Here is a 22,010-nt window from a genome sequence, read left to right as displayed (position 1 = left end):
TTTTTGTTATGTTTTAATACTTTTAAGGAATAGAAAGAAAAATTATTTAAAAGAAAATGTCTTTGCATTGCTGTATTCTGACAGCATTGCGTCTAGGGCTGCAGTAACCCTGGTTCGGTTCCAAGTGGCACCTTGGAGCTCTTGCTCCGTACAGTATTACAACAAAGTTTTATGCGAATTAACTTCGGATAAAGCATCCGAAATTGATTCGCTCATCCCTAATCCCAGCCTAACAGTAATACCACAAATAAGCTGGTGAAGACGCTTAGCTAGCTGGGAGCAGACGGGCACACCTTCTACCTCGATTCATGCCGATATGAAAATCCTTTAGCATCATTATGATGAATAGCGGACCGCAGGAACCAAGGAATTTACATAACAGAACAGAATTGGTTACTTAAATTCGGTTTGAGACAGCACACCAGAAGAAAAATTAATACTTTTATTGATTTTTTAACATCAGTGGTACATATTATAGCAGTGTTTCGGGACCAAATTTGGTGTATAGGACCGATGTCGTATTTCACAGTGTGATGAAGGGCACCAAATTTAGGCTAAAAACGTTGCCATAATATGTACCACTGATGTTGAAAAATCAATAAAAGTATCAATTTTTCTTGAAGATCATCTGGTGTGCTGTCGCAAACCAAATTTAAGTATTTATATAGATCTCTGGGGTGGAAGAGACCAACCTGGGACATGCACCCACATAAGCCCTCTGGATGAGTGCTGTAGTCATGCTTCTGTCTACAAGAACAGAATTGGTTGTCTCGCGCTGCTGTCTGGTGCCGTTATTTTGCTCTGTGATGCACATGTCTTACATTTTATATTTAATTCTATGTCATTTGGTTGCATACATTGTTACAGTGCTTGGAGAACATTAATGACGTCTCCATATTAGGTCATTTGCTTACATTATGGTTTTCCCAATGTGCTTGAAAGCTTTCTCCACAAACTCACGAACACTGTGGACCTCCCCTGTAGATATCACAAAGTCTTCAGGCTCATCTGTTTGCAACATCAACCACATAGCCTGCAGGGAAAATAAACAGCACAAGTGAGCAATCTGCCATAGAGTATTAGACAAGGCATCCCACTAGTATTCACAGTGCTACAGGCAAAGTCCAGTGCAAAGACCCTACAAACTTTCTAGTAGTATGACATAAGTAACATGGAATGTTAGATTGTCTGACCTGATTTTCTCATGCGTCAAAGGGGTTCTCCGAGATGTAATTATTGATAACCTATCCTTCGGATAGGTCATCAGTATCACATCGGTGGGGGTCTGAGTCCTGTCACCTCCTCCAATCAGCTGTGTAGAACCGACACTACTGTAGTAACCAAGCATGGGCACTACACAGTGGGCGAAGCTGTATAGTTCTGATGTCACGCAACCGATTGGTGGGGGGGTGAGGGTTAAACCCCAACCAATGTGGTATTGATGACCAAAGCTAAGGATAGGTCATCAATAGTTAAATCTGGAAGAATCTCTTTAAAGGGGTTTGCCCATCATAGACAATGGGTGCATATCTCTGGGACACGCACCTACACAGAGAACAAAGTGGGGAAAGGTGAGGGAGGGTGCAATGTGCATGTGCAGCCATCCTCCATTCATTTCTATGAGGCCGTCGAAATTAGCTTAGTGCTGGCGATTGCTACGCAAGCATGGTTCACTCCCATTCACTTGTATGGGAAGAGCGTGTGGAGGTGGGCTCTGTTCTCGGCATAGGTGCGGGTCCTCGAGTTGAAGATATACCCCCATCGTCTATGATGGGCCAACCCCTTTAGGTTTATATATGTTTATGGTTATGCATAACTTATTCACATATGTGCAGACTCTAATACATTTATGATACAGCATAGGCAATATCATCAGCAGCTCCTGACACAACAGAAGGTTATTTAAAGAGGATCTGTCACCCCAAAATGCAAGGTAATCTAGAGGCATCTTGTTATAGAGGTGGAGGATCTGAGCAGATTGAGATATAGATAGATGTTTATTTGTGGGAAAAGATTCAGTAAAACTTGTAATTTCTACATTTAAACCTCTGATTAAATGGCCCCTGTGTACAACTGAACTATATATAACTCAGCTCCTCCTGCTCTATAACTTGCTGCCTGAAGATTGCACTATATTTCGTGGTAACAGGTCCTCTTTAACTCGGTTCTCTTCAAAAAACATTCATGAAATAGTGCTCCTGGTGGAGCTATTCTGTGAAATGCTGAAATTATTTGAAAGTCATGTTTAGATAATTTCTTTTTCCCCTTTAAACCCGATATATAGACCATATAAATTTGCCACACACATTGGATTATTGTTGGCCGAAGCCACCAATTTTGGCAGGACTGTCTACTGGGTTGCTGGATTTCAATATGCCCAATCCTTTTGATTTGAAGGGGAGATCAGATGACGCTAGTGTTGTTATTCACACTAGCGTGCAGGTGTAGGGGTGGTCTGGCGGAACTTCCCACTCTAGTTAACCTTTCTTCATACATAGCAAATTCTAGCAGTGTACACTGAGTGGGCATATGTATGGGGGAGTCATGACAAATAGCTGCTGTCAGATGCACATTCAGTAGACCGCTTTTGAAGGTGTATAGTCGCTTTAAAGGGAATCTGTCATCATCGACCTCCCTGTCCAACCGTTTGCATAGACACATAGCTGTGGTTCACCCGATTAAAAATGTGTTTTTCTTTTGTTGATCCGAGGCTCCATTCTCAAGTTATCACACTTTCTTAATATCCAAAGTATGCCTTTGGTGCAATGAGGGCATCACCATTGCTCTTGTTAATAAGTCCCACTTATTTCTGTGGTCAGCCCCTACCTTGCTGTTTCTCCATTGCCTGGCCCTGTCAACAAAACCAGCAAGGGGGAGCTGGCCACAGAAATTAGTGGAGCTTGGGTGCAACAAGAGCAATGGTAAAATCCTCGTTGCACCATAGGCCTAATTTGCATACTAAGAAAAAGTGTCATAACTTGAGAATGGAGCCTCGGATTAATAGAAGAAAAAATGGAATTTTAAGGTGAACCACAGCTATATGTCTATGGAAACAGATAGAGAGGTCGCCGGTGACAGATTCCCTTTAACACTAGAACAGTGGCATCACATTTCACTGGCCATATGGAGATAGACTATAAGCACTATCGAAGACCCAGCATAACATTATTTTTGACTATATTACGTATCAGTTAATCTGCTCTTCGTTAGCAATTACATACAGGGATTTCTAGTTAAATGCGTAGATAATAATAATGATAATAATAATCTTTATTTATATAGCACCAACATATTTCACAGCGCTTTAAACTCAGGGGGTTCAAGCACAGAGTCATAAATAACATAGCAACAAAAAAGTAAACAAATAAAACAAAAGGAATGAAGTCCCTGCTCACAAGAGCTTACAATCTATGAGGAGATAGGGGTGAGACAAAAGGGAACAAGTGCTTGATTTGTACAATGGTTCGGCCACCTTAAATCCCAATAGGGGAGTAGATCTAAGGCTGCATGAGCCAGTCACTAGCTGATATCTGTAGTTCTTCTGAGTATATGGGGTATGGATATCTGATGATAGATCAGGTTAAAAAAATTATGCTGAAGGGTGATGTGGGGGGAAAGGTGAATACAGGAGAATTACGTAGATCAGGTAATGTGATAGGCTAAGACTACTTTCACACTGGCATTTTGGTTTCAGTTTGTGAGATCCATTTAGGGATTTTTTTTATTCTTTTCCATCATGCCATTTGCCGTATGGAATTAATATAGTTATATTCTAATAGTACGGGCGTTTTTTCAAGTGGCAATGTCCATGATCATTTTTTTTATTGCTTAAGTATTTCGATTTTTGGGAAAAGGGGGAGATTTGAACTTTTATATTTTTTCAAACTTTTTTTTTAACTTTTCTTTTTTTTTTTTTTATCTTTTGTTAAGTCACCCTGGTTGACTAAAACTGGAAATCATTAGATTGCCCATTGTGTTAATTGATGGCTATATAGTCATCACTGTACACTTTATTTTCAATCTAACAATACAGTGCTGCCACCTGGTGGCTTATATTGGTATATTGCACAAATAGCTGCCGAAGCCTGCTTGAGGCTTCTGGCTATTAGTCTAGTGTAAAAGGTTCCCCGATCTCAGCCAGGGAACGCTGTTACAGGAAAGAGTGGCTCCCGCTTCTGGACTGTTGAGATGCCCTGCTCACATTTGACCATGGCATCTGAGGGGTGAAATGTAGGCTGTAAGGCTGATCGCATACATTTTCCATGGGTCTCTGCTGCATGAAAGAGCAGAAACTCTGTGGGTATGGAGACCGCTGGATGCGTGAGCGGGTTCCATGCTTAAAGACACGACTTCTACCGTACATGTACGTTGAAGCTTGCAAAGGGGTTAAATTGAATCCTGTAATGTATGAGCAACCAGTGTAATGACTGGCACAGGATGAAGACATCGGAGTGGCGGTTAGACACATAGGTGACCCTGTATGCTGCATTCAGCAAAGATTGAAGAGGGTAAAGTCTGGTGAGGGGGAGGCCAATTAATAAGGAGTTACAGTAATCGAGACTGGAATGGATCAGGGCAACAATGAGAGTTTTGTTGTTTCAACAGTAAGAAAGTGGCGGAATCTAGAGATGTTTTTCAGGTGCAGGCGGGATGAGCGGGCAAGCGATTGAATATAGGGGTAAAGGAAAGATCAGTGTCAAACATAACACCAAGACAGTGGGTCTACTGCCTAGGCATGATGTTAGTGTCACACACTGAGATGGAGACATCATGTTAAGGTAGGTTAGTAGATGGAGAGAGCACAAGAAGTTCCGTTCTGGAAAGATTCTGTTTCAGATATAGAGAGGACATGATGTTAGAGACAGCGAACAGTCACTGGTGTTCTGTAGTATAGCAGGGGTGATGTCACAGGAAGGAGTATATAGTTGGATATTATCAGCATAGAGAAGGTACTGGAAACCGAATCTGCTAATATTCTGTCCTATAAGGGTTGTATAAAGAACGTTGACCAGATCTGCTACCTTTTGGCTGCCATTACCTTTTAAAGAATTTGTAAGCCTTTACAACAACCTTATTTTAATGAAATCCAATTAAAAAAAAAACTTACAACACACTAGGAAGCCTAGCAACACAAACATGAGAAACTTGGAAATGTATTTAGCTTGGCAGGGATAAAACGCGTTGCACTGTGTCCGAACAGCTGTACCTGGGAACGCCACGAGCAAGGTGTTGGCCATTTTAAAAAAAGAAAAGAAATAACCCTTTTCATTTAATACAGACACTCAGCCTCACACCAGGAACACGGTCTCCTCCGGTCAGGTGTTCATGGCTGCCGCAGAGCAGTCAGTGCAACAGTCTTTACATTTCTAGTAACAAACACCACCATTCAGATTTTCTAAGGTGGAACATAGTTTCAATTACTGGGAGGGACAGATTCAATTGACCATATGTCCCTTTTGTCTTTAATTATTCAGCCCCAATAGCGCCCCTTTTATCCCCGTGTTTGCACAACCTAGTGTGAAGTGTGAAAGAGAAGCTAATGAGATACACCAGGCAGTAAACACAGAGGACTACTCCTCCATTAGTCCAGATGAATTCACAATCATCATGCCAGACATATCACTCATCCCCCTAGGTCCGCATAGACACACATTTCATCCAAAACCCTTTGAGAGGAATCTTTACAAAGTTTTTTTACCTTGTAGAAAGTGCTTTCTTTTGTAAAGCGGTTACTGCCAGGAAAAGCAAAGCACAAGGAATATACAATTCTAATCTGCAGAGAAAACTAAATGCTTCTTATGAATTTAAAGCAATCATTTGGTTTGGCACCACCAGCGCTGTATTCATTTCTTACTATCCAATAATTAAACATATGTGTCATAACACAAATCCAGTAACAGAATATAGAACAGCGCAGTAAAACTAGTCAAAGGTGTAGTACATTGAATTATAGGTTTGCTTTTGATAGAAATGTAATCACCCACAATTAATGACTCCATATATGTACTACCTTCTGACATGCTTTGTATATACAGTATATTCTGGAATTTCCTGTCCATAAAATCTCTATCAGCCAAAATACTGGGTAAAAGTGTCTGCTAGGATATGTTATTCTTGGGATACAAAGTCTGTCTATCTAATCTATTCACAATCATGTTTGGAATATTCTGAAACAATCATATACACTTATGAATTTTTTGCACTATGCTTGCACTTTATTCTATATATTTTTATGGATTGCGTGTATATTGTCCCCGATTTGATTATTTGATGCACTTGCACTTTGTGTTAATAAACTCTATGTTCTCTGTCAGCATAGAGCCGAAACGTGGCTTCCTGCATGGGGGAATAAACTTTGTGGATTTATTTTTTCTATTTGAGAGTGCTGCCTTTTTATTTTCTATCTATCTCTACCTAATATCTAACTTTTATCAATCTATCTCGTATCTATCATCTATCTGTAATTAATATCTATCTAAAAATCTACATTTCTACTTAATAGCTATCTACCTAGTTTTTATATAGCTAGAATCTAAATATCTAGTCAATATCTACCTAATAGTGATCTAATTAATATCTATCTAAAATCTACACATCTAATATCTATCTAAAATCAGCATAGCTAATTAATATATCTACCTACTTAATATCTATCCTTTATACAAAATCAATCACATAACATAATATGTATACTTCTACCTACTCAATATCTATCTGTTGATGTCTAAATCTACCTAATTACAGAATATACATAGGTTTAAAATGTCTATGTACATAATATCTAATATCTATTTAAAGTATCTTTCCTTTCTTTCTTTTATATATAAAATCATCTGTTTGTCTACCTGTCCAAATCTACCTAATATTTACAGTATATTTTTATTTTATATGTGCATCTAATTTCTAATTATCTATTTAATAATCATTCTTTGTATCTAAAAATTTCTTTCAAATATATATATAAAAAATTTATCTAATTACATAATATCTATTACTCATTATGTCTGCCTAAATCTACAGACTAATGTAGAATATATATATATATATATATAAAAATAAAAATTAATTTCTCGCTACACAATACCTTTCTAATATGTATGTATCTGACTTCAATCTATCTGGTCTGCCTAATATATGCAGTATCTACCCAGTATCTATTTAATAACTAACTAGTATCAATCTGTCTATCTATCTAATAAAATAAATCTCATTATTTTAGATCTATATTTCTATATAGTCAATATCCATCTATCACTATCTCTGTTGAATATCTGTCAACGCTGCACTTGAGCGTATTTTTTTTCTAAAAAAAAAAAAAAAAAAAAAAAAAAAGTAAAAAAATTTTTATACTGCAAAGAAAATCAATCCATATTACATACACTGATCTAGAAATAAAATGGATTGCCATTAAATGGGTTCATAGGTCCACTTAAACCTTTACCTTTTTTTTCTATTACAAAATGTAAATGCTAAATCAGGGGTGAGCAACCTGCGGCACTTGTAAAACTACAATTCCCAGCATGCTCTATTCATTTCTATGGGAGGTCTGAGAATAGCAGAGCAGGTATGCATGCTGGGAGTTGTAGTTTCACAGCTGTGCTGAATGCTTTAGTGAATGGTAATTAGTGACTTTAGGAAATATCCCTTTCATAATGTTCCTATGCCTAACAGTCCCTATAAAATATCTGTGTGAGCAATGTGATTACATGTGCGCCTGGACTGTTGTCAGACAATAGGGTGCTGAACAGTAATGGCTGGGATAGAAGTGTTAGGTTCCCAATTGTTTGCTTTGAAAATACACAGACAAATTGTCCTTTATGGCTGGGGCATGTTGAGAGAGAAAACAGCCTGTTGTAACAACTGCAACTCGAGAGGAAATGTTCCTAAAAGGATCTCTGGTCTAGTGTCACTTGTCTGGCAATGTATCCAGCACTTCAACGGCATTACAGCACACTGCCAACGTATCTGTATCCAAGGGGATGAATACATGGCCCTCATGTCAGGAGTGGTGAACACTCCCCATCATCAAGCACTGCTATATTGTTCTTCTGGGTGACACCAGTTTAGTTTACAGAGGAAATGCCCTTTTTCCATGAAATGCCATGTAACTAATCAGCCTTGTGATGCACATGGCAATCAAACATAATCATGTAACAAAGGACAGTATGAAACCTGATATTTATCTTGGATGGTTAAATGATGGCTCAGAAACAAGCCAATGTTCAGTTCTCAGTGATCCCGGAAGCGCGGCTTGGCTTGTGGCTGAGCAGGAGATCATTGGTGTGATACAGCGATCTATACATGACAATCTGGGAATGGATGCCAAGATGAATATTGAGTAAGGGTGAGCTGATATAGACAACGCACACAGATATACAGGATCACCTAAGCAAACATCCAGGTCTCTATGTAAGCTGGCAAAAAGAGTAGATGACAAGAATAATCCAACTGACTACATTAAATGAGGCACAATTAATTGTTTTCGCCAATTCTATCTTGTGTCTGTTATGATGGCTTCTTAGAGGGTCAGTTCACAGAAAAGGCCCATTGGACATGGCAAAGAGTGGTCTGAGTATGATGCAACCAGGAACTGCTGAGCACATAGACAACGTCAGACCAAAGTCCATTGGGCCCACCAATGGAAAGGATTCTGAGGGCACATCCTCTGCTTATATAGGACCTTATGGAGCCCACTGGAGGATCCTGTGGTAGGCCAGTCCAACCCTGCATAAAGATCTATGTTAGGCTGCACTTCTTACTCCCAAGATCCAATCCTGACAACAGAGTATAAAAAACGTCTAACACTTCGGGTGTAACGTGTTCTGGTTATTAGGCTAACCGTTATGTTTGAGGGCTTCTGTAACAAGATGTCTGTTCCCCTCATTTTTTGCACACTTTGTAATAAAAAATATCTAGGCAGTGCATCGCCAGGACCTTCCTCATCTATTACATTACTACAAAACTATAGTTCCTGTCCTCCTTGATAAGTGGGAATGGCTATGCTTGCACGATGCAGGCTATGCTTGTCTCTCTCTGCACAACATACAAACATATTACTACACCCAATAGATAGCACATCTGGCGTGAAAATGGTAGGGCCCTCAAACTAATTAACGTCATTATGAGGGGAAAGAGAAGGAGGGAAGAGTGCCTATGGGAAATACTGATGCAATCTTCTAGACTTCTAAGAGAAGAAGGAAGCCAGGAGACCAAGGCTGCAGCGTTAAGACATACACACTTCTTATACACCTGAACGAGTACACATTGACAGGTTTGTAGAGAAAACATCGGCACTGGATTCAGAAGCTACAGGTTTGCCTTAAACAATGAACTCTTGATCTAGTAATGCATTTTGCATCTCACAAAACTTTTCTCATGAAAAATACTGCATCATGAAGGGGCTTTCCAGATACACATTCCAATGATAAAAACACTGACATATTTGTTGGGTTCTTTTATCTAGGTTGGTATTTAATGGTTTTGAGAGCTTGCTGTCACAGTTTATTCAGCAGGATGATATCGCCTTAAATGGGTTGTCTCACTGCAGCAAATGGCACATATTATGTAGACAAAGTTAGGCTACTTTCACACTTGCGGCAGAGTGATCTGGCAAAACGTATGGCAACTAATTCTGTGCTGTATTTAGAATGCCGGATCCGGCACTAATACATTCCTATGGAAAAAAATGACAGATCCGACATTCAGGCATGTCTTCAGTTTTTTGGGCCGGAGATAAAACCGTAGCATGCTGCAGTTTTATCTATTACCTGATCAGTCAAAAAGACTGAACTGAAGACATCCTGATGCATCCTGAACGGATTACTCTCCATTCAGAATGCATGGGGATATGCCTGATCAGTTCTTATCAGGCACTGAGCCCTTTTGACGGAACTCAATGCCGGAAAAGAAAAACACTAGTGTGAAAGTAACCTATATACAAGGCACTTACTAATGTATTGTGATTGTCAATATTGCCTCCTTTGCTGTCTTGATTCATTTTTCCATCACATTATAGAACTCTTATTTCCAGGGGTAACGACCAACCCGTAATCCAGCAGTGGTGCCTGTCACTCCTGAATATGAGCAGAATATAATGCGATGGAAAAATGAATCAGGCCAGCAAAGGAGGCAATATGGACAATCATGATAAATGCCATTTTCTGAAGTTAGACAACCCCTTTAAGGACTTATTCACAGGTCCTCAAGAAAAATAATTTGTGTTGTGGCCGCAACACAGCTGATTGTTAATAAAGTAGTGAGGTCCATATAAACAGTCTAAGAGACAGACCCAGTGACCACTGGAGACTATTGTCTCTAATGGTCTCCAGGTCCTTGCTCTATGAGACATGGCTTTGCCATAGACTAAGGCCCCATGCACACGGCCGTGTTTCACAGCCGTGTGCGGGCCGTGGAACCGCGGCCTGGATCCCTCCTGAGAGCAGGAGCGCACGGCGTCACTGGTTGCTATGACGCCGTGCGCTCCCTGCTGCCGCCGCAATACAGTAATACACTGGTATGATCTATACCAGTGTATTACTGTACTGTGCCGGCAGCAGGGAGCGCACGGCGTCATAGCAACCAGTGACGCCGTGCGCTCCTGCTCTCAGGAGGGATCCAGGCCGCGGTTCCACGGCCCGCACACGGCTGTGAAACACGGCCGTGTGCATGGGGCCTAAGAGTGGTGTGCATAGCACCAGTTACTTCTTGGGGTCTGTGTGCAGCTGTTGTACACCTGAATAGTACCTGGATGACCAAACATATGGCCATGTGAATAAGCTCTCACACAGCACAACCCTCCAAGTCTATGTATTATCCGCTTTGATATCTACATAATTGTCAAATGTATAAATGCCCCACTTATATACAATGCATTTGTAAAGACGCTTTCATTTTTTCAAATTTTGTTTTGGCTATATATATATATATATATATATATATATATTAAAAATTGAATTCCTCTCCCCATCAATCTGCACTCAATACCCCATATTGAGAAAGTGAAAACAGAATTTTAGAAATTTTTTGCTAATTTATTACAAAGGATTTTTTTTTAGCTAATTAAATATGATTTGTAAAGACAGTGCGCTGTCTATATAAGGTCTCACAGCAATGCATATCAGAGAAAAAAAACAAGCCATGAGTTGGAAAGAACTATCTGTAGAGCTCCGAGACAGGATTGCGTGAAGACACAGATCTGGAAAAGGGGACAAAAAAATAAATAAATCTGATGCCTTGAAAGGTCCCAAGAGCACTGTGGACTTTAAAATTCTTAAATGGAAGTTTTTTTTGAAATAATCAGTGCTCTTCTGAGATCTACTCCCCCTTCCAAACTAAGTAACTGGGGGAGAAGTGCCTTGGTGAAAGAGGTGACCAAAAACCCAATGGTCACTCTGGCTGAGCTCCAATAATCCTGTGCGCAAATGGGAGAAACTTCCGGAAGGTCAACCATCACTGCAGCACTCACTCCACCAATGTGGGCTTTATGGCACAGTGGCCATAAAGAAGCCGCTCCTCAGTAAAAGACATATGAAAGCTTGCCTGGAGTTTGCAGGAAGGCACCTAAAGGATTCCCAGAAGGTGAGAAACAAGAATCTCTGGTCTGATGAAACCAAAATTGAACTTTTTTACCTCAATCCTAAGTGACATGTCTGGAGGAAACCAGGCACCGTTCATCACCTGCCCAATACCATCCCTACAGTGAAGCATAGTGGTGGCAGCATCATGCTGTGGGGTGTTTTTCAGTGGCTGTGACAGGGTGACTGGTCAGGGTTGAGGAAGAGCTGAATGGAGCAAAGTACAAAGATATTCTTAATGAAAACTTGAGTGCTTTGGACCTCAGACTGGGCCAAAGGATCAACTTTCAACATGACAACGACCCTAACCACACAGCAAAGATAACACAGGAGTGGCTTAAGGACATGTTTGTGAATGTCCATGAATAGCCCAGCTAGAGCCCCAACTTGAACCCAATCGAACATCTCTGGAGAGACCTGAAAAATGGCTGTCCACCAACGGTCCCCATCCAACATGACTGGAGAGAATCTGCAGTGGACAATGGCAGAAAATTCCCAAATCCAGGTTTGCAAACCTTGTGGTATCATACCCAAGTAGACTGGAGGCTTTAATCAACATCCAAGGTGCTTCAACTTATGTGAATGCAAGATTTTAGTTTTCCTTTTGCAATAAATTAGCAAAGATTTCAAACATTCTGTTTTCACTTGGTCATTATGGGGTATTGAGTGCAGGATGGTGGGGAAAAACTTTTCACACAAGGTCGCAACATAACAAAATGAGAAAAACACGAAAGGGTCTGAAGACTTTCTGAATGCATTGTAGCAATTATATGTTCTGTAAGGAGAAGATAAGCACTCACATTAACATTTGCCACAGTAGCTGTATTATCCAATATTCCAAGTATTTATACATATACAAAAAAGGTCCTTCAAGAATGCTAAGGTATTTTTTTGCTATCCATCGAGATCCCAAAGTTTTACATGCTCTACTTTAGCTGAAATAGTACATTTCTCCTTTGCAGATATAAATTCTGATTTAATGTAATAATATACACAAGTTAACTGCCGTGAAGATTGTGGCCAAGCAGCAAATGCTTCCCATTTACATTGCTAGCCTCAGAGAAAGTTGTGTTATATATAGCAAGCTATTTTCTAGGTTTCTCAAAAAGAAAGTTCAGCTTGGAAGTCGACTGAAAGAAAAAAAAAAAAAAAGCACGCACAAAACTTTTCTTCTTTGTTCACAACAAAAAGGAAAGAGTCACAGACTTTCAAGCTCCCATTGGATAATGTTTGTTTTCACTGCTTATGCCGCGTCTGAAATTTGCATAGCGTACGAGTTACTTGTCTGGAACGAGTGCCAGAAATCTGCAGTTACAACAATGGTCAGACAGACTCTCCCAGGCCCCTGACCTACCAATTTCTAGGCATTTCCTTTAATAGTTCACATTGTACCAGACCTCAGTCTGAGAACGAGAAACGAGAGCTACATAGTGGCTGATTTATTTATCATTACTGGATCTTTTACTAGTCTTAACAGAGGAGAAAAACTTTGTTTAAATTCCACCGAGTATAATTAATGGTTATTGAGACGTAAATGAAGAACAGGTGACATTTGGAATTAGAAGATAAATGATCCAGTGTTTTAGTGTGATAATGGGTTAGTAATTGCTATAAAGTGAAGGAATACTGAACCCCATCATAATGCTAGATCATGTCCAGAGCACAAAGGCCTCTGTGTGAGAGCTACTCAGCCGTTTACCTCCTTATACAGCTGCAGAGCTGATTTGGTCCATTTATTCCCTGATGGACTGCACAGCTCAGGCAAAAGTTCACCAATTCTCACCTTCCTGTTCACATGCTGAACCACATGACCCATGACACGGCGGGCCACAATCTCAGATACAATCACTGCAACCTCTTGGCTATCTTTTAACCGCATTAGATAGGTCACATATTTTAAGAATTGGACGCCCCACCCCCCCATAACTTTCTTTCTTGCTGGATAAAAAAAAAAAACTTGAACTTTCTGCTACCTTTTTCTTCAAGGTTAACTGTTTATTTTACACTTATAGGCTTAATATGAAAGAATTTTTTTTAAAACAAAAACAAAAGAAAACTAAGAATTTTTAGTATCTTTCATGGTGCATTCAAAAGTGCCGGATTCATTGCCGAAATTTATATTGTAGCAATCTGTCCTATAGGGTTGTCCCTCGACTTTCACAAAACGCATACAGATTCCCGATGCAGATATGTCTACATGTGCATTTCTAGATCACTGTCATCACAATGGAAAAATGTAAAATTCCATCAGTTCGTATATAGCTTAGTAAATCAATGGAAAATAGATCATCATGTAAATGGAATTCAGTACAGGAAAAGTAATGAAAAAAAATTAACTAAGATGACAGTCAACAGGTTCTAGAAGTAGGCATTTTTCTTTAAAGGGGGTGTCTAGACAATGCAAATTATTATGAAATCCTCAGAACAGTGTCAAAAATTTCAACTACCTACCTCACTGATCTCTAATGCTGCTTCTCCAGTGCCCGGCTGGTCTCTACTTCGTGGTCTGTGTTGACACACAGGAAATGCCTGTTCTGCCAATGACTGGCCGCCACAGTGACCAGCCTCAGTCACCGATTAGATGCCGGCATTTCCTATGCGTTGAGAGGCACCAGGAAACAGACCAACCGGGCATTGGAAAAGCGTCAGAATGGCAGCATTGGGGATCAGTGATTTTATTCACTATTATCATTTTCAAAGATTGTAAGCTCTTGCGAGCAGGGCCCACACTAGTGTTTCAGTTGTATATTAGCTAGTTACGTCGTGATGACTTCTGTTTTGTACATGGACCCTCTGAATTGTAAAGCGCTGCAGAATACAGTGGCGCTATATAAATAATTATTATTATTTTTGAAAAAATTTGCATCGCCCGCACGGCCCCTTTAAGAGCCGGTTAGCGTCTGCTTATGAAGGGTCTCTCTCTTCATGTCTTGTTTAATATCAGTTACATTTTTGTGGTGAATAAGTGCGCAGTTATACAGAGGAAAACACGCAATTGCTGAGGTGCACAAGGGAAATATGCCAGGTTAATGTGTTCTGTAAAGCTACGTGACTAAGACACCTGCTTTGCAAGTCTTACCTATGAGTACTGCCAAAAAAGAAAAATATATATAAAAAAAAAGCCCTTGCATGCCCATTCAAGTGATAAAGGCTATTTCAAAACAGCCATGAAAATCCCATGGCTTTGCTATAATATATGTGAGTGAAACACCCACTTAGGAGACATTCATATGCATTTCACACCTGGACTAGTGAAGGAGAAAAACCTCCAATGGATTAACAAACACTGAAGCCATTTTCCATAGGTTTCTGTCCTCAGACAGTTTAGTGCATGAAGAGACTCTCCTGTAACTTCCCCTCCTTCCGCTCAGCATCCAGCCCAGGAAAACTGATTAACTGTGTTATCAACCATGACGTCTCGTTAATCAATCTTCTTTATCTCGGGTTCTTTTCCTTGGGCTTCTGTACTCTAAGTAGCAGGGCCGCTTCACACCTTACTCCGAGAGAGCAAACCTATAATTATATCGGTGTGAATATATATATATATATATATATATATATATATATATATATATATATATATATATGGAGAACTACCAACATGGCCAAATAAAAGCTTATATAACCTGCTCCATTATCAGCGCAATTATGCAAAAATATTATATCAGAAAATTAGCACTTAGTTTACAGTAGTACGAGGATAACTGTGGCATCCATGTTCATTAATGCACACAGTGTGCACAAATTTCCATGCACATTTATGTGCGTTTCCGCACCAAATACTGCATGTTTTACTTGCGGATTTGCATTAAAAAGGGTGAAATCTGCACAAAGAATTGACATGCTACAGATTTCAATTTGCACATGGAACCAAAAAGCAAAGTGTATATGAGATTTGTGAAATCTCATATTTCTTCGCTGGTACTGTAATATGCTAGTCGTAATGCGCAGGTAGTTTTAATCTAGGTTTTAATCAGGTGGGGCAAATATTTCTACAACCATGTCTTTACTCAATCACCTTTTCCCTTCATGGAATTTTTGGGCAAAAAAAAAAAATCTGTATTACAGAACTGAAGAATTTTATTAATGCAGAAGCCCATAAACTAATTTCAAATTCACCAATAAATACCACAAAAAACCTACTCCCTAAATTAACCGATAATCGATTTCTGGGAAAGCTGGATGACAAAAAAATACTGTGGCTACTACAGCTTCCCTAAAATGCATCACCCAGCTTTTCCATCTGTAGAGATTTACTGATTAGGACATTAGTCACACTTTTTTTGTTCGTACAAAATGTCATGAATGTCAGTTTTTCATTGTATTTATTACAAGCTTTTAGGGGCATTTTTTCATTGATTTGATTTGTAACCTGCATTTTTTTTCTGGTGCTTTTCACGTCCTATAGAGAGGGCTATTGGAAAAAAGACATACCTAGATCATTCTACGTTTTGCGAAAAAAAAATAAAAAAATTGGCATACATGCTATGTATTTCAGACACTTTTTTTTGTACCCCATACAACAAGTGTGGTTTGGGGAAGAGGGTATGGCTTGGAGAGAAAGAGGGTGATGCTTAAGATGCACAAATGTGGGACAAAACTGTGAAAAAAATAGTTTGATGCCTAAAGATGCAGCAGATTTATCATCCAGCATCAGCCACTGTGATAAATCTTTAAATTGACTAGTCTAAGTTTACATCTAAATATTAGGCAGAATTAGTAAATCTTCCCCAGAGTGTGAGTGCCTTTGATATTTCACTATAAAAAATGCCCATGGAAAACTTATCAAAACTGGTGTAAGGGAAAACTAACAATTATCTATAGCAACCAAACAGATTCCACCTTTCATTTTGCAAAGGAGCCCTGAAAAATAAAAGGTGGAAACTGATTGGTTCGCCAGTTTTCCTTCACACCGCTTTTGATAAACAAATGAATTTACCATTTACAAAAAGGAGCAGAATAAGTGCAATAACCTGCATTTTTGTGATATATTTTCTGGATTTTTTTGCACAGATTTACTAATGCATCTGCGCCACAAATCTGCCTAAAAGAGTTACACAAATTGACACATCTAGGGTTTCTACAATTTTCTCCGACATGTTCAACAAATCGGTGGGACTTCATAGGAAAAGGGGTTGGGGCCTTCTGTGTAAAAAGTAAGTCAACCAATGGTTGGCATAGAGGCTCCATTCAGACGTCCGTAGAATGTGTCCGCACCCGTTCCGCAATTATCCGCAACGGTGCGGACCCACTCATTTTCTATGGGCAGGAATGGATGTGGACAGCACACAGTGTGCTGTCTGCATCCGCATTTCCGGAGCGGCCCCGAACTTCCGGTCCACGGCTCTGGAAAAAAAAAACAGAACATGTCCTATTCTAGTCCGCAATAGCGGACAAGAATAGGCAGCTCTATGGGGGTGCCGGCTGGGTGTATTGCGGATCTGCAATACACTATGGACGTGTAAATGGACCCTAGAGTTTGCATAGAGTCCCTCCATCAGATTTATCATCCAGTCTGAGCTACTTGTGATGAATCTGGTGCAGGTCTAGACAGCCTGTCTGAACTTATGCCATCTACAGGCTTAGTAAATCTGGGCCAGTGTGTTTCAGCACTAGCATTTTCTTTATTTGTTTTTTCCCTATAAAGAAGGCGATGGCAAAAAGCCTGAATAAAACTCCAAAAGTTCCAGCATACGGCAAAAACACCACCTAATGACAAAAACGCCCAAAGAAAAAAAATGCTTGTGTTGCATTTCATATTTCACATAGACCTTCAGTTAACAACATGAAAAAAGCGATTAAAAATGCAAAGTGCAAAAGAACAGAGAAATGTCACTAAAAACCTAATAAGCCCTAATAAGTATTTTTGTTAGTTATATAGTCCATGTAGGTCTGACAACTGTTACGTGGATCTTTTTTTTATTTTTATGAAATGACAGATGGAACAGTATTAGCATCAAACTACTAAACTGGTGTAATTTCTCCTCCACAAGTGTACTGTATACCATCTCCTCCACAAGTGTACTGTATACCATCTCCTCCATCACAAAAACTGTATACCATCTCCTCCACAAGCGTACGGTATAGCATTTCCTCCTTCATAAGCGTACTGTATACAGTTTTCTTCACACGCGTTCTGTATACCATTTCCTCCTCCACAAGCGTACTGTATACCATTTCCTCCTCCACAAGCGTACTGTATAGCATTTCCTCCTTCATAAGCATACTATATACTGTCTTCTTCACACGCGTACTGTATAGCATTTCCTCCTTCATAAGCGTACTGTATACCGTTTTCTTCACACGCGTTCTGTATACCATTTCCTCCTCCACAAGCGTACTGTATACCATTTCCTCCACAAGCGTACTGTATACCATTTCCTCCACAAGCGTACTGTATACCATTTCCTCCACAAGCGTACTGTATACCATTTCCTCCACGAGCGTACTGTATACCATTTCCTCCACAAGCGTACTGTATACCATTTCCTCCACAAGCGTACTGCATACTATTTCCTCCACAAGCGTACTGCATACTATTTCCTCCACAAGCGTACTGTATACCATTTCCTCCTTCATAAGCGTACTGTATACCGTTTTCTTCACACGCGTTCTGTATACCATTTCCTCCTCCACAAGCGTACTGTATAGCATTTCCTCCTTCATAAGCATACTGTATACTGTCTTCACACGCGTACTGTATACCATTTCCTCCACAAGCGTACTGTATACCATTTCCTCCACAAGCGTACTGTATACCAACAAACACTTTCACTTGGAAAAGCGACCGCCTGATTTATGAATGCTTCCTGGTCATGATATTGCCAAGAAGGGAATCCAAACATCATTTTGGCGCTGCCGAGCTGATATGTCAGTGTGAAGAAAACAGCTTCAGGAATGAAGATAGAACACAATTAGGAATTTTAATCAAGATTGTTTCCTCTTCGGATTTGTGTAGCGACGTAATACACAGGATGCAGGGTGAGTAATCCCAAACCAGATTATGATAGCATGGCCGGTATGATAAGCAGAACTCATAACATGCAGGCTCCATTTAGACCCACCCAGACTCTGCTGCACGCCAGCAAAACTGAAAGATTGGTAATACACATTCCACGCGCTAAAGTAAAAAATGCAATCTGAATAAACCACCGCCGTTTCCTATTACCTAATATTTATAGTCACTGAAAACAAAAATACAATTATTGTTCCCATAAGCACTCCAGCTTTGATTTAGTAGGCACTGCGCTCAGCTCCCCCACACACTGAATATTTGGCAACAAAATTGATTTTTTTTCAAGTAAATGTTTGTATTTAAGCAAATGAAAGAGTTAAAAATAGCCGGCGTAACCTGGCCAAGATGCCGCCTGCCGTACTCTACCTCCACATTTATAAATCACATATGTTCTGCTGTGTCAAACGGATGAATGAAGGAAAGTGCGTGGAGATCACTTGATGAACTTTCTTTATCCAGCGAAAAAATAAATAAATAAATAAATATATATATATATATATATATATATATATATAATTTTTTATTTTATTTATAAAAATGGAATCATTGAACTGGGTTTACACTGTGGGCTAGATATCAAAAAGGCAGGTCTGTGGATTAGTGTATAGTTCTAAAGATTATCACATTTCTGATCATCATGATGCTGTCATACACATTAATGTTGGCCAAAGCCTCAGATTTCGGTTATCTACTGTCTGTAGACAGCAGGACCCAGTTGGATTGAACATGCCTGACCCTTTAGATCTCAGGGAGATAAGTCACAACCAGAAGTGTCTGGCAGTGACTTCAGGCCCCCATACACATTAATACCGTTGGCTGAACATGCCGAGAACAGCAGGTTAGGCTGACACTCTAATGTGTATGGGGAGCTCCCGACTCTCCCCCGACAGATGATGTCGGGGAAGAGAAAGATCAGGCGAAACAAATATTTTTCCCAATCCTTTTGTTCTCCTGGGAGATAAGTCGCGACAGCCAGAGCTGTCGCAACTCTTCCCATAGAATACACCTTCAGCAGAACTGAACGTGTATGGGGGAGCCAGCTGTGTTCTCAGAAGAAAGAAGGAAGGATGCTGCTGCCAGATGACTCTAACAGCAGTGTTTCTCCCCGAGAACAAAAGGCTTAGGCAGTTGAAATCCAACTTACCCATTTCTTATCTCTCCCTACATCTGCCATTGAGAAAGAGGTGGGGGCGGAGGGGGCATACACTTTTAATGTCCAATTGGCACCACCAAAATTATTTCTACAAAGAAAATATCTCCGTGCTCAGCCGAGTTAGGAGTGCATGGGACTGACAGCTAGCCAAAATGAATGGCAAACTTAAGAGAGTATTCCGGTTATAACCGGAGTGCCGGAGGAGACAACAGAGTACAACGCTTGGTTATTACCAGCGCTCCCACATAAATGAGTGAAGTGGCGGTGCGCATTCTGACCAGCTGTTCCATCCTTTTCAGGGCGGCTCCACAGGGTACAGTGGTAGGACCCCCCCAATCTGATAGCTATCCCCTACCCTGCGGATAGGGGGATAACTTATTATAATCGGAATACCCCTTTAAGTACTAAAGCAATCAGTTGCAAGTGAAATTACTGCATTACTGGGAACAAGCAACTTTTATGCTTCAAAATGATGTGTGGCATTATAGATCTCCCATAATTTCTCATGATATGAATGATTCTCAGTGGGAAGAATTGTTTATTTATTGTGGGAGATTTTTATTTTTGCTCTTGATATATTGGATTTTTCTTAAAACCTGTTTTAATTTTTTAGTAAACTGAACCTCCATTTCACATTAAAAAAAAAATCACTACAGAGGCAGAATTTACAGAGGCGACCTCTTTTCAATTTAGCAGCCCCAATTTGTCCCATCACGATTGCTCTCCTTATGTAAATTGGTCTCCATGTTCTCAGACTATCCTATGTGCAGTGTTCTTCAGTAGTCTGAGACCCGCTCCCCTGCTCTTAATGGACCAGTGCTGATGACATTAGCACTGTGCACGTTTTCTGTCTTTACCTGCAGGTCCCAAAAGTGAGGGGAGCGTCTCCCAAAGAACACTGTGCATAGGGTAGCCAGAGAATTTGGAATCCATGTTACATACATTAAGAGGGAACTGAGAATGGGATGACTCGCGGCAACCAGATCAATAAGGGAGCTTAGGAAATTGTCTTCTGATCTTCCATAATCATTGGAACGCAATCAGACCAACACAGAACTAAAACATGGCAGAACAAGTGATTCCCTTCAGTCTCCAAAAATATGAGAGAGGTCATGCTGTGCATAATAAGGTCTCCAATGTTTTTATGACACTGCTCCAGTTATGGTTAATCACGTCCACAACAATGAAATCTTTATGTAGTTGTCGAATAGGGCAGGATTGCTTTCTTTACCTACAGTGTACAATTAAATATAATTACATGCATCTTTGTACCTAGAATAAAGGATTGTTGAAATTCATCAGGGTTTATTAAGGTTACTGACAAAACTCTAATTCATTTTAATTAATACATTGCTGTAGCTTATCTATTTTTGTGCATCAGTCCTTCCCACCATTGATGGGATGGGTGGACTGCAAGCTCCTGGCTTCTAGTTAGAACTGGTAGTCACCATATACTGTCTACTGTCGTATCTTGGAGTTCCATAAAACATATGATGGAAACAACCTGATATGTATCAAAGTAAAAAAAAAAAAAAAAACAACTTTAATGATCTCCATCAGAGATTACAAGATATGCTTACAGAAGGGTAGATGACGGTGTGACACAAGGCACTGACCTGTGAACACAGTCATACTTACATGACATTGAGATGTCAGGGGGGGAATTCCAGTCTGTAGTCACTGAGATTATACTGAAACAACCAATTCCAATGAATACCACTCCGCTAATGTTTGCTTATATCTCGATACAGAGCCGGTTGTTTAACTGAGTGTCAAAATACTGCTCCATCAGCAAATGGAGATATTTGTACAGAGCTTTACTATGTCAGATGTATGCCACAAGTAAAACCGAGCTGTCAAAGTGTGATGAGTGTCATGTCTGCCCAACAATGTAAAACATGAATTATTTGAACAACACGGAGGATAGTGAGATTATGAGAAGGTGCAAGTGGAAGTACCGGTCTGCACAAATATGAACTGAACACTATGGCCCTGATTTATCAAGGCCAGCATAATAGGGCCTGCTCTGACAGAGGAGGCATGTCATTTATGACAAGGCGTAGGCCTCTTCATAATATACCTGCCACCTCCATCTCTCCATGTGCCACACTGACATCTACGGCAGCAACCATGTATTTCAGTCAGTATAGATCTCATACTGTAGACAACGTACATTGTGTTTACGGAAACTTTCTGCACAGAAAAGAGAAGAGATCAAAATCTAGTTTTCGATTCCCCCTACAAATACTTTTCATGACCAACAATGGGG

General features: G+C 39.9%; 1 protein-coding gene across 3 annotated transcripts in view; it reads right to left on the bottom strand.

The window, feature by feature from the left end:
- GMDS (GDP-mannose 4,6-dehydratase) overlaps positions 1–22,010 on the bottom strand; it is a 481,024-nt gene that overhangs the window by 110,081 nt on the left and 348,933 nt on the right. For all 3 annotated transcript variants that reach the window (XM_044293287.1, XM_044293288.1, XM_044293286.1), the window contains one exon: positions 915–1,033. In XM_044293287.1, the coding sequence (XP_044149222.1) occupies positions 915–1,033 (119 nt within the window). The remainder of the gene's footprint in view (positions 1–914; positions 1,034–22,010) is intronic.

The sequence above is a fragment of the Bufo gargarizans genome, chromosome 5 (assembly GCF_014858855.1).
Source record: "Bufo gargarizans isolate SCDJY-AF-19 chromosome 5, ASM1485885v1, whole genome shotgun sequence".
Classification (NCBI taxonomy): domain Eukaryota; kingdom Metazoa; phylum Chordata; class Amphibia; order Anura; family Bufonidae; genus Bufo; species Bufo gargarizans.
Note: the sequence above shows the minus strand (reverse complement) of the source record. Positions and strands in the feature narration are given on the sequence as shown.